The sequence below is a fragment of the Bufo gargarizans genome, unplaced genomic scaffold (assembly GCF_014858855.1).
Source record: "Bufo gargarizans isolate SCDJY-AF-19 unplaced genomic scaffold, ASM1485885v1 fragScaff_scaffold_322_pilon, whole genome shotgun sequence".
NCBI classification, from domain to species: Eukaryota; Metazoa; Chordata; class Amphibia; order Anura; family Bufonidae; genus Bufo; species Bufo gargarizans.
The window spans coordinates 393725-407483 of NW_025334093.1; the positions used below are offsets into that span (position 1 = coordinate 393725).

At 42.8% G+C, this 13759-nt stretch overlaps 1 protein-coding gene across 1 annotated transcript in view; it reads right to left on the minus strand.

Moving 5' to 3' along the window:
• Nucleotides 1-361: 361 nt before the first annotated feature.
• The window catches only part of LOC122922408 (protein turtle homolog A-like), a gene marked incomplete at its 5' end in the record, with an annotated part of 32611 nt that continues 19213 nt past the window's right edge, over nt 362-13759 (minus strand). The window contains 3 exon segments of the mRNA XM_044273005.1: nt 362-5243; nt 8076-8221; nt 11879-13432. Coding sequence (XP_044128940.1) covers nt 5023-5243; nt 8076-8221; nt 11879-13432 — 1921 coding nt within the window.

Consider the following 13759-nt stretch of genomic DNA (forward strand, 5'->3'; position numbering starts at 1 on the left):
TTATATACCCTGCCATCTGCCATCGGGGGATAGTCGGGAGGCCTCCACATGTACCAGAAGGTCCAGCCACTGTATATCTAATATGTATGGCCAGCTTAACGAAATATCTAAAATATCTTGGTCATTAGTGGTTTTTTCCATTTCTTCACTTTCGGTGCACTTTTTGGGTCAGCGTACTTTACGCATGGCTTTTCTTTCGTGTTGGCTCCAGTAAAACAGACTTCAAGACTGCCACTTCTAGGTGTGGAGGACGCCCAAGACAACCCTTGTGCTGCCCATACAGCCATAAAAAAAGACATCAGAAAATTCTTTCTTAAATGTATTTATTTAATGATTTTTTATTTCATAACCACAGGAAACTTCCAAAATAGCAAAAAAATTTGTCCTATAAAAATATCTTGTATTTCTCTATACATACAATTATTTTTACAATACCAGAAAAATTCTCATTGGTACCAGATAGATTTCAACTTCGGTTTAAAAAAAATACAAAAAAACAAAACCTTTTTCTTAACATTTCCCTTTATACAGAAAATGTAAATTTTTGTATTTTTTGTAAAAAAAAAAATTTGATAATAATATTGGAGGAAGTCGGAGAGTACAAAGTGTTGGCTTCCTCGTGTAAGGGTCTTTGGGTTACTCCCCGTTTACTGTACAAGTCGAGATATAGAAGAGCAAATCTGTGAAGGGATTTTTTGAGTTTTTACAAGGAATGTGAACAGTACAAGGAATAGATGGAAATGACCAGTCTCATGGTAAAGTCTCGTACGTATGGATGGTGTGTCATTCTACTAGGTAAAGGACAATTCCAGTCATCGATGAGGTCCCTCCCGTCATGCATCAGTATGGCCCAATTATTTTGGGCGTCTGTTCCTTGTGCTGCACTTTGTATAAAGGTATGTTCACACCACTCTTAGGCCGTTTGGAAAAATCCATCAGGGAACCCGCAGGAGAAATCAAAGGCTTGCCCTCACATGATTTCTTCTGTAGGTCACACTGCGGTGGGTCTGCACATGGATTAGGCCCATTCAGTCAAGGTTAATTACAGACTTTAGTTACTGCCTGGTTTAGGCATCAAGAATGGACATGTTACTTCTCGACGCAGATTTCAAATCCATACTGATAAGCCCTTTACACAGGCTGAGAATCGGACAGATAATCGCGTTTGTAGGTTTATGTGTCAGTGTAAAGGTGCCGCCGATGAACGGGTGAAATTCTGGCAGCAGATTGTGCCATCTAATCATGATCTGCTGCCGGCAAGCAACGATTCAGTATGGCGACGAGCAATGTCATTAGCGATGGCTCCTCCTCATACAGTGGAGGAGATCGTTGCATGTAATAGAAGCGGTCTCCCCTGGTGAAGAGCAGACGATTGCCGGGAAGGAAGCCTTCCCTCCCGACAATCGTCTGCTAAATCATGTAAAGGGGCCTTAAGTTGATGTCCTGACCAAACCAGCGTGATGTGTTTACTCAACTAGCACTATCTGGTATAATACTGCCCCCTATGGACATCGGAGTAAGAATCTGAACAAGTAGGGGGACTGTCACCTCAGACTGGAATAGCTCTTTGTCTATAGAAATCTTGCCATGTTAAAGTTTAAAATACGGTAATACGTTTCGAATGCTGTAACACACATACAGTATGTATGAGAAAGAGAGGAGGCAATGGTACAGCACAAACACTGAGGTACAAAAACTGTAGAACGAAAAACCGGATAGGGCAGAAACATGGCATTGCTGCCAGTGAAGTCCCAGCACTTTACCCCCTATCATTTTACTTTATTAATGCTGAGTAATACGAGGACCTTAACCTGAATGCAACGCAAAGAACCAAAAAGACTGGTAAAGAAGATGTTCAGAGAGTCAGTAAAAGACCTTGAAGAAACGTCCCTATGGGGAATTTCTCGAGGAGAGAACAGTCATCAGAAGAACTGTGAAAGGACCATAAGTAGGGCTGAAGATGACCAGAGAACAAACTCCTAGAAGGGCTAGATGATTGTCCACTAGGACAGTACATAGTCATGAACTGATAGGAGCCTGGCAGTAGGATGCCTGGGAGAGAAGTATCATGAGAGGACTATGTCAGAGAAGATGAAAAGAGAAGAGCTGTTGTGAAGGAGTGAGGAGGAAGCGCTGCGAAGGACAGCATATGTGAAGAAAGAAGGACTTAAGATAGTTTCACACTAGCGTTTTGAGATCCAGCAGACCTCTCTGCATTCCGGCATTGCCAGAAGCTACCTCATCACCATCTGGCCTCATTCACTATAATTGGGACCGGTGGAGATCCGCAAATATGCTGAGAATCGGCCAGATGAAAACCACTGCGCCGATTCTCGGCATGTTTGCTGACTTGCAACCGGATCTCTGCTGGTCCCCAATATAGTGAATAGAGCGAGGGTCGGGCAGTGCCAGATCCAGACAGCCTGCCGGAGATGTCTAACACTAGTGTGAAACTAGCCTTAATTTGGGGTTACACGTAAACCTAAATCTGGCCATTCACCTTCTCTAACTGCCGGGGTTCCTGGTGGCATCTCTAGTCGTGGTATGTTGGAATTAAACATGAGCAATCCCCTTTTTTTCCCCCGACAGAATGACTGCCAGCAGATCCAGCCGACCTTAGTCGAATGTACATGGCCACCCTTATTGGAAGTAGATTAAGATTTCGGTGGGTGGAATAGGGAAGCTGGGAATGAAAATACTGGAATGAATTACATAACAACCATTTTGAGATCACCACCCAAAATTAGTCCTCTGTAAGAAGACGCATAGTAGAAGATGGCACCGTAGTCTGTCAAAGGAGATCTAGATAACAGGGTGGTCTGCTCAAACAGGTCCTATCGAGAGGATGGGCCATCAATATAAAATTCCTGGACAACCCCTTTACTGATGAGAGGGTCTATAAAACTAGTGCCAGATAAAAGCTACCCAGGAAGGCAGCGGTCAACAGAAAAGAGAATGCGAAGATGCCCTGAGAAACGAGGCTTATAAAAAGATGGATGAACGTTCAGGAGCAAAAGTAAAGCACAAAGACAATAACAGAACATAATACTAAACATTACAACACTAACCACAAATCAAATGGGAGAGAAAGAATAAAAGATGAAAACATACAGGAAGGAGCAGCCGTACAGTGGTGGCAGCACGAACCATACGGCAACAGAAGGATTCCCAGGTTTCTATCCCCGGTCACCTTCCACCCCATCCACGGAATGGTGCCCTCACAAGCGGCAGATTTGGTTTCAGAAAAGCGCATGAATTTCTGCAAGTTTAATTCAAATTAAAGGAACTGATTTTCAGTCGCTGAAATTTTCTGCATCCAAATCCGCCAGATGTGAAGGCACCCTAAAGCTGTGCTCAATGCAAAATGGTAGGTGGAAGTTACTTACAGTAGCAGATTTTACATAATTTATCCTAAAATGAAGTCAACAAAAAATTTGCTCAATTTTTAGTTTAATGCCTTCATAAGCAGATCTTTTTGCCACATGTCCCAGAATTGGTTAACGAAAAACATCAATGTGTATCTGATAACATCATCTGTAGATGACGCTTAATGATGATGATGTACATAATAACCACAGCCACCTGCTCTTAATCTCGACTCTAGGTCTAGACGGCATCTGAAGCAACCAGACCTAATGGCTACAGCTTCCACGGAATCCAACTTTTACATAGAGGAGAAAATAATCATGACAGATCTATGCGGCACATGGTGCCTCATGCCTCCTCATTGTGAAACATTTGAGATAGGTTTTATGATTGACTCAGAGCTTTGATTCTGAAGTATACTGTGAGCACAACACTCCTTCCATCATGTCACGTCAATGACTAATAGAGTTGGAGTATAAAACTGATTTTTGAATAATTTTTACCAGTACCAGATCTAAGGGCGCTGGCAGTCTTCAGCTCTGACATATAGTGAGGGGTACTAATGAAGGATGTTCCCTCAATGTTCCGCCACAGGCCTTAATAGGGCACCCATAAAACCCCTTCAAGTGTCTACTAAACATTTAACACCAGCTGGTCGAAAAATCTGTCCACAGACTCTGAAACCTTGGCCAATATGACCAATAATGATCATCCGTGTCATCATCCTGGGCATCTAGCTATCAAGTGTCCTTCTCTCCTTGGGCAAAGTGACCACAACAGCCAATCACATTGCTGCTCTTTCCCTACTGATACTACTATCGGTTGCTGTGGTCCACCCTTCCATATTTCAAAAATAGGTCCAACATAGCCCCTAAGGAGTGTACACATAGTGTATGCACTGTGGCTTCAGGCAGTGAAGATGTTAAGCTGTGAGGCAGGGAGCTGAGAAGGAAAGCGATGAAAGCTTTCAGCTGCCTTCGGCTCCCCGGGGAACCCTCCCCAATCCAACAAAGATGCTTGCACCAAGGTCAGTGCTAATATTTCTTTCAATATGCATGTACGGAGATGTTCGTAAAACAAACACACCTCAACTATGTCTGAGAATGCAGTAAATGACAGCAAAAAATGAAACTAGAAACTGGGCCCCTGAGAGGCATCCAGAGGCCGTTCTGAGGGCAACTGGCTACTCTTATCCAAGATAACTCTTTAGAGGCAAGCACTTTCTTCTGACACAACTATGCATCTAGTAATGTTTTGTAAGAATTGATCCTTATCTTGTATATGGATGTGGGCTGTCACCATGTGAACCATGTACGGGACAAGTTCAGGCCCTGTGACGCCACAGGCAGTGGTCTTAATGGAATAATATCTAGTTTAGTTTGGCTAGATTTGAGGAATATCATACGATTTTACAGATCTGTAGCCATTCATTTTCACTTTGTGGAACCGCAATGGGGTCATACATAATGCCAAGGTGATCAATCCCAGATCACTGCACTTCTGGTTATACTCACTGACAATAACCCTGCTGTTTATTTGGCCGGTATTGGTAAACTCAGACTAGAGATGAAATACCCCTGATAATGACCTCAGTAACAGTGTCCCTTCTGGTCTTGTTGCGCATGAATGTTCCAGTCTAGGGAACAACAACGGGGGTCATAACAGTGTCGCTTGTTCAAAACACTCGTCGTAGTCTTTGTTTCTTGTGTGTATTTTCTGTGCTGCCTGTCTACGTCTCTGATATTCTAAAAACTCTTCCTTCAATGCTGCGCAACGCTCTTCTGGGCTGGAAAGTGCCTGAGGGTAACGGCTGTCCAGCGCATCCACCGGTCCCGAACCAGCCGGGTATGGAGCCGCCTCTGAAGAAAGCTTTAAGTCTGCAGAAGAAAAGACAAAACAATGAGTTTGATTCCTCTTGAGGTCCCTCAATTTTTTTTGTTGAAAGATGCTCAGTCAAGTTATTTCCACCGTTCATGGAGATCAATTTTTGTGTGTGTGTGGGGGGAATATTGGTTGGGAACATAAACCAATGATATAACCTTTAGAGGGTTGCACTGGGGCATAGACTAACGCACTTGTGGAATATGTATAGCATGTAATATCTGGTTGCGTTCTAGTCAAGCCTCTACTTGCACATTTCAGCTTCTACCTTCACTTTCCATGATCAAGGGGTAATTCAATGGACAATTCTCACTGAGTGGAAAATTTCTAAGCCATCTACTCTTTCACAAGGGAGGCTCCTTATCCCCAAGGTGTGATTATCATAATTACACACAGAATGATGTCTTTCTTGTAAATCCTTATTAAGATGTTGTCTTGTTCCGTTTTGTGCACCAGGCCTTGTAAGAAAGCATCCATGGTTTTTTTTCCATGAAAGAGCTAGCCTATCTCCTGGGGGATCCTCAGAAAAGGCAATGTATGTCTTATTGGTCTACAATTAAGAGAAGTCATGTAGAAGAGCTCTCGCCCTAGCCAAATCTTTAGACCGGGCTGAGCCTCTATGTTTATAATGATGTAGATAGTGGGGTGTTCTATGAACAGCCACCTTTACCGAGGTGGGAGCTACGACTGTATTCAGATAGTGGTCACTCAGGCAGAAGACAAAGAGCTGCTAGGCATATCCTGCAGAATGAGGCTAAACACTATATATTGTTAAGCTGACCAGCTGACAATTGTATGTGTATGGGGGCTTCCTGACTCTTCGTATCATCTACCTGGAAAGTCGGGAGAAACAAGAGTTCCGAAGTCATTTTCTTTGGCATTGCCAGAGATATTGGCCTCTTTGGCTGTGAATGAATGGACCTCTGTTTTCTCCGGGACCCTTTTTAAGTGATCTCAGGTGTCCCAGCGGTTGGAACTCCATTGATAAGATACTTATCAGCTGTTCTTGTCGTAGGACAACCCCTTTAAGGCCTCCATATACATTAAACTATTAGGACAAACCCACCATTTTCAGCAGGGCCAGCTGACATGCTAATGTCCATCAGGAGCTCCTGACATATGATGTCGGGGAAGAACAGGTTCAGCAGCCCCTTTCTCCTCTGTGAAAACACATAAACTAGCTTTTGGCCAACAACTTTTGAAGGCACACGGGCACCTTTCAGCATTAAGATGGAGCCACTGTTTAGGCAGTCTAGGCGGCCATCTTGTAGACTGAACTGGATCGCACAAGCATACAGTCTATTAATTGGTTAGGAAGCCATGACTACTAATTTTTGGGATGTTGGCCTATTTCTTTAATTGTGTTGGATTCCCCGTTAGGCATTGTTGGCTTGAAGCTAGTTGACCTCATGTGTACCTAATGTCTCCTGGTGGCCTCACATTGGTGTCTGATCTTTACACTGAGCCCTCAGATGCCACCATCTCATTTGTGGGAAATCGCCAGGCCCAAATCAGGATTTCCTGGCAGTCCCCACACTCAGCTTCTGGGAATCCTTGGCGTGTGGCCCTTTATGATTCCCTTGGGAGAACCCAATGTTCTTGTTGTCCTGAGTACAGCACAGAGGAGGGGGCTGTGATCTCTGTAGCTGACCAATGGTCTACATATCTCCCAGGACTCCCGGCTGGCCAGGATTCATGCCAGTTCACTTTGACTCCACTGTTAATACCATCACATAGACTGGTAACTCGGTAGACTGCAAGTAAGTGACTGGAAAAATCTATTGGTTTTGTCAGAACAAAGGCATTTCCCAGGCCATGCTGTAATAATCTCCATTCACATCCAAAGCTATGTTCATTACACAGTGAAGGGTGCGGATCAGAGTTCCATAGCTTTCCTCTAGTCCTGTGCCTGAAAGCATATACTATAGGTAAACTACAAGGGCAATGTGAAGGCAGCATTGGATGTGACTGGAGTAGAAAACGATTTCTCTGGAAAAATCTATATATATATATATATATATATATATATAAAGTAGAACGTATATATGTATGTATGTTCCGCGATCACTCAAAAATGCAACCATCTTTTTCCACGAAACTTGGTATACACATTCCTTAATACCTGGAAATAAATCTTGCAGGGGTCTCAGCTCTCTAGCAGGTACCGGTCCTGAGATATTCCCAAAAAATGACCTGCATTAGCCAATATAAGCCTGCGAGTCTCTCTCTTCATATCCCAACTGCCATACACATGGTCACATGACTTTTATCAGCTTTACTCCAGGTTTCCATAACAACCCATCCATTTTTCTTCACTGCTGTAGGTCAGCTTTAGGCTGGGGCTACAGGACGACAATAAGTTGCATGACAAAGAGGGAACAACTACACTGCTACATGTGTCACGCGACAATTTTTATAATCATAGGCTATGGTGTCGCACTGCGACATGCTGCGACTGCGACACGTCAGTTGCCGAAAAATGTTGTGTCTCAGCATGTCACATGTCGCAGTGCGACACCATAGCCTATCATTATTAAAATTGTTGGTACAAAATGTTGCGCGACACATGTTGTTGTGTAGCCCTATTATTAAAGGGCAGGGCACTGTGGAGGTCAAAGTTAAGGGGATGGGCTGTTGTGAAGATCCCATTTTAAAGTGGCGGGGTAGTGTGGAGTTCACGGTTAAAGGGGTGGGGTGCTGTAGAGGTCACTGTTATGGGGGATACTGTCGATATCCTTTAACGACACACAGAAACATTCAATGAAATAGATGAAATATACCCGAGCGAAGCCGGTCCTTCTGCTAGTAAAGGAAATAAAGCAACTCACTTTGTCTTTCAACCTCCCCTGCAGAGATGGTGGCAATGGTTTGGCCACTGTTACCGCTACGATAAACCTGGAGAGCATCCAGAAGATCAACTTCCAGGGTGAACTCAGAGTCCCATTCGTAGTTCTCATCCACAGATGTATTCCTCCTGTACAGAGCACGAGTGCACCTACATCATTATGCGAAACATTTTGAAAGGATTTTAAATTTTTGTATTTTACATTATGTAAATATCACACATACCAAATTATTTTAGAGATGTGCATATACTGGTTATATTCTTGTACATAGGGGCAGTATTATAGTAGTTATATTCTTGTACATAGGGGCAGTATTATAGTAGTTATATTCTTGTACATAGGAGCAGTATTATAGTAGTTATATTCCTGTACATAGGAGCAGTATTATAGTAGTTATATTCCTGTACATAGGAGCAGTATTATAGTAGTTACATTCTTGTACATAGGAGCAGTATTATAGTAGTTATATTCTTGTACATAGGAGCAGTATTATAGTAGTTATATTCTTGTACATAGGGGCAGTATTATAGTAGTTATATTCTTGTATATAGGAGCAGTATTATAGTAGTTATATTCTTGTACATAGAAGCAGTATTATAGTAGTTATATTCTTGTACATAGAAGCAGTATTATAGTAGTTATATTCTTGTACATAGGAGCAGTATTATAGTAGTTATATTCTTGTACATAGGAGCAGTATTATAGTAGTTATATTCTTGTACATAGGAGGCAGTATTATAGTAGTTATATTCCTGTACATAGGAGCAGTATTATAGTAGTTATATTCTTGTACATAGGAGCAGTATTATAGTAGTTATATTCTTGTACATAGGAGCAGTATTATAGTAGTTATATTCTTGTACATAGGGGCAGTATTATAGTAGTTATATTCTTGTACATAGGAGGCAGTATTATAGTAGTTATATTCTTGTACATAGGAGGCAGTATTATAGTAGTTATATTCTTATACATAGGAGCAGTATTATAGTAGTTATATTCTTGTACATAGGGGCAGTATTATAGTAGTTATATTCTTGTACATAGGGGCAGTATTATAGTAGTTATATTCTTGTACATAGGAGCAGTATTATAGTAGTTATATTCTTATACATAGGAGCAGTATTATAGTAGTTATATTCTTATACATAGGAGCAGTATTATAGTAGTTATATTCTTGTACATAGGAGCAGTATTATAGTAGTTATATTCTTGTACATAGGAGCAGTATTATAGTAGTTATATTCTTATACATAGGAGCAGTATTATAGTAGTTATATTCTTGTACATAGGAGGCAGTATTATAGTAGTTATATTCTTGTACATAGGAGCAGTATTATAGTAGTTATATTCTTGTACATAGGAGCAGTATTATAGTAGGTATATTCTTGTACATAGGAGGCAGTATTATAGTAGTTATATTCTTGTATGTAGGGAGTAATTTCGGGCGAGTTTGCAAGGGGATTTTGTGCTTGGAAAATCTATGCCAAAACAGAGTAGCAGGGAAATGGAAATGAATGAAATTTCAGCGAAAGTCATAGACATGTTGTGGAACATTCCCTCATGGAAACTGACCTGCCGTGCAGATTTTTATCATGAGCTTCAATGGGGGAAGCAAAATTTGCAACCATATTGTGCAGGAGTAGATAATCATGTAAAATATACACCTTCCCAGTGGTCTGCTGGTCCCCTGTAAATCTCTGCGTACTGCCCCCCATGGATGACATGTTGTGATGTCCCCTGTGCAGGCAGGTAACATGTCAGTCCAGGGGCCACCTCAGTACTGGAGCTGCAGGAATTCAGTAATTTTTCTGATTATTTTACATGATCGGCTTTAGGTATCTGCATGCAGTCAGGTCCATAAATATTGGGACATTGACACAATTGTAACATTTTTGGGCTCTATACACCACCACAATGGATTTGAAATGAAACGGACAAGATGTGCTTTACCTGCAGACTGTCAGCTGTAATTTGAGGGGTTTTACATCCAAATCAGGTGAACGGTGCAGGAATTACAGCAGTTTGCAGATGTGGCTCCCACTTGTTAAGGGACCAGAAGTAATGGGACAATTGTCTTCTCGGCTGTCCCATGGCCAGCTGTGTGTTATTCCCTCATTATCCCAATTACAATGAGCAGATAAAAGGTCCAGAGGTCATTTCCAGTCTGCTATTTGCATTTGGAATCTGTTGCTGTCAACTCTCAAGATGAGATCCAAAGAGCGGTCACTATCAGTGAAGCCATCATTAGGCTGAAAAAACACCACAAACCCATCTTAGAGATAGCAAAAACATTAGGCGCGGCCAAAACAACAGTTTGGAACATCCTTAAAAAGAAGGAACACACCGGTGAGCTCTGCAACACCGAAAGACCACGGAAAACAACTGTGGTGGATTACCGAATAATTCCTTCCCTGGTGAAGAAAACACCCTTCATAACAGTTGGCCACATCTAGAACACTCTCCAGGAGGTAGGTGTATGTGTGTCAAAGTCAACAATCAAGAGAAGACTTCACCAGAGTTAATACAGAGGGTTCACCACAAGATGTAAACCATTGGTGAGCCTCAAAAACAGGAAGGCCAGATTAGAGTTTGCCAAACAACATCTACAAAAGCCTTCACAGTTCTGGAACAACATCCTATGGACAGATGAGACCAAGATCAAATTGTACCATCAGTGATGGGAAGGGAAGAGTATGGAGAAGGAAAGGAACTGCTCATGATCCTAAGCATACCACCTCATCAGTGAAGCATGGTGGTGGTAGTGTCATGGCGTGGGCATGTATGGCGGCCAATGGAACTGGTTCTCTTGTATTTATTGATGATGTGACTGCTGACAAAAGCAGCAGGATGGATTCTGAAGTGTTTCGGGCAATATTATCTGCTCATATTCAGCCAAATGCTTCAGAACTCATTGGACGGCGCTTCACAGTGCAGATGGACAATGACCCAAAGCATACTGCAAAAGCAACCAAAGAGTTTAAGGGAAAGAAGTGGAAGGTTCTGCAATGGCCGAGTCAATCCCCGGACCTGAATCCGATTGAGCATGCTCTTTACTTGCTGAAGACAAAACTGAAGGGAAAATGCCCCAAGAACAAGCAGGAACTGAAGACAGCTGCAGTAGAGGCCTGGCAGAGCGTCACCAGGGATGAGACCAGCGTCTGGTGATGTCTATGCGTTCCAGACCTCAGGCTGTAATTAACTGCAAAGGATTTGCAACCAAGTTTTTTAAAAGTGAAAGTTTGATTTATGATTATTATTCTGTCCCATTACTTTTGGTTTCTTAACAAGTGGGAGGCACAGATGCAAACTGCTGTAATTCCTGCACCGTTCACCTGATTTGGATGTAAATCCCCTCAAATTACAGCTGACAGCCTGCAGGTAAAGCACATCTTGTTTGTTTCATCTCACATCCATTGTGGTGGTGTATAGAGCCAAAATGTTAGAATTGTGTCGTTGTCCCAATATTTATGGACCTGACTGTAGGTAAAGCCACAACAGAAATCTGCAAATCAGTCCACACCCTGTGACTTGTAGATGTCTCCCTGCTTTGTACTTTATGGTCCCTCTCGACACGTAGTAGATGGCTGCTGCAGGTCACCGCTGCAGAGAGTAATTGAACAGTTAATTCCTGCTTGTCGAGAGAGACCAGGGAGAACAAACCAGTGGGGCCCTGGAAGCGTCGGAATGGCAATGGTAGAGGACTAGTGAGTTATTATATATTTTTTTTATCAATCTGGCTTTTCTACAAAGTCTATAACATTTTTTAATCTACTTTTTTCGTTTACCTGTTGCTTACAGTAGCCAACAATGAGTCCTTTCTGTGTCTGTAGTCCTCCGCACTGGAGCCCTGGGAGCCCCCGCCGCTGTACCAACTTGAGGTTTCACCTAATGGTGAGTTGAGGTAGCTTCCCCCCACAGACTGTGCGAGAGAGGGGGGTCTAAGGAACGAAACACTCCCTCTCCCACTGCTCTGGCTGGTCAGACTGCTCCGCATGATCTTTTCAGAGCCATGCAAAAAGAGGGATCTATCTACTGGTGGTCTTTGTTTTTCCAGAGCATGGAAGTCTGTGAACACTGAGAGTGGCTGTTCTTTTAAAGAACAGTCAAAATGGGAAGGATTATGGTGGCCAACTCTATTATCCAGGTGGGCATTTCCATGGTCCCAGTGTGCTCTTTGCCCTACCTTTAAATGTTCGACGTTTTCTGGTGCTTGAGTCCACATGAGGCTACCAGGTAAGGTTGCTTTTGCAGGCCCTAAATTCGGTTCTGGTGGTTTCAGAAAGGACTTCACAGGCACAGATTGCTCTTGTTTGCAGCTCAAGTAATCAAGGGACAGCAACTGGTGGGGAGCACACGGAGAGTCTTCTTTACGGACCCCACTCGTGCCATCAACATCCATTAATGTCCTATCATCCAGATGTACATTATTGGTGGATTCTTTCTTTTCAGCCTCTGAGGAGCTTGCCTCTGAGGTTCCGGTCTGAGCCTCATCCTCCACAGGCCAGTCCCCGTCCACGCTCATCTCTTTAAAGAAGGGTAAACTCAAGTATTGGAGGATGCCACTCTGCGTGGACATGCTGTGTCTCAGTTGGCTTGCATGGTCACTGAGACCTAATGGTTTTTGTAACAGTAAAGAAGGTGCTCGAATTACTGTGCTCAACGATGAGAAACAGTCAGTCTCTGATTCTCGGAGTGTAGAAATAGTCCTTTCCAAATCACCTTCCATCTGAGCAGATTCTCCACACCGTGCCTCTTCTACCTGACTGTATGGAAGAGGCACAGAAGAGGTGACAGGACTAATATCTGGAATTCGAAAGGGCTTGGCTTCTTCCAAAGGGCTACTGCTGCAACCAAAATATCTCCCTTGTCGGTGGCCAGATTCTCTTGCTTCCTTACGAGTCTGGCCTGTAGCCTTCGGTCTCATCCTCACTTCATCCCTCCAGGATTCTGCAGGTCGCTCGGGCAGTTGGCAAACCTGCAAGTATGTTTTGGCCTGTGAGCACTGGCTCAGGTCCGATGAGTCCCTGGCATTGAACTCTGGATAGAGATCAGTCTCCGTCACGTACGGAAAGCCTCGAATGCTACCTCTGTTTGACCGGGTGTCTGTCTCTACCACAAAACGCCCATCAGGTCCGCGGCTTATCCTCTCCAAAGGGACGCACTCTCCAACATGACTCTCATAAATGGTGTATTTGCCACTCGTGCTGCTTCCATGGCTCACACCGAGGTTATTCAAAGTCCTCTCACCCAAGTGCAGGGACTTGCGGAAGCTTTCATATGGTGACACTTGAAGCTTGAGCCTCACGAGACTGTCGGGGCTGTTAGAACCATTAGTATTTCTGAGAAATAAAAAAAATACAAATTTTAATAGAACATTTTTGGAAAAACAAACTAAACAAAAAGAATACGGTGAAAATGTCAGTAAAAAGGGCGCTTCAGCTAATGGATAATATGCTTAAAGCTAGAAATGGAGTGTAAAATTATCATAACCATCATTCTTGAGTGGAATCTTTCATTGAGGATGCAACCATTGAGTTCCATCCTAGGTGCTCAATACCGGAAAATAACTGATCAGTTTAAGGCCTCTTTCACACTACTGTATGGCTATTTCAGTGTTTTGCGGTCCGTTTTTCACGGATCCCTTTTTTTTTTTTTTTTGTTTCCGT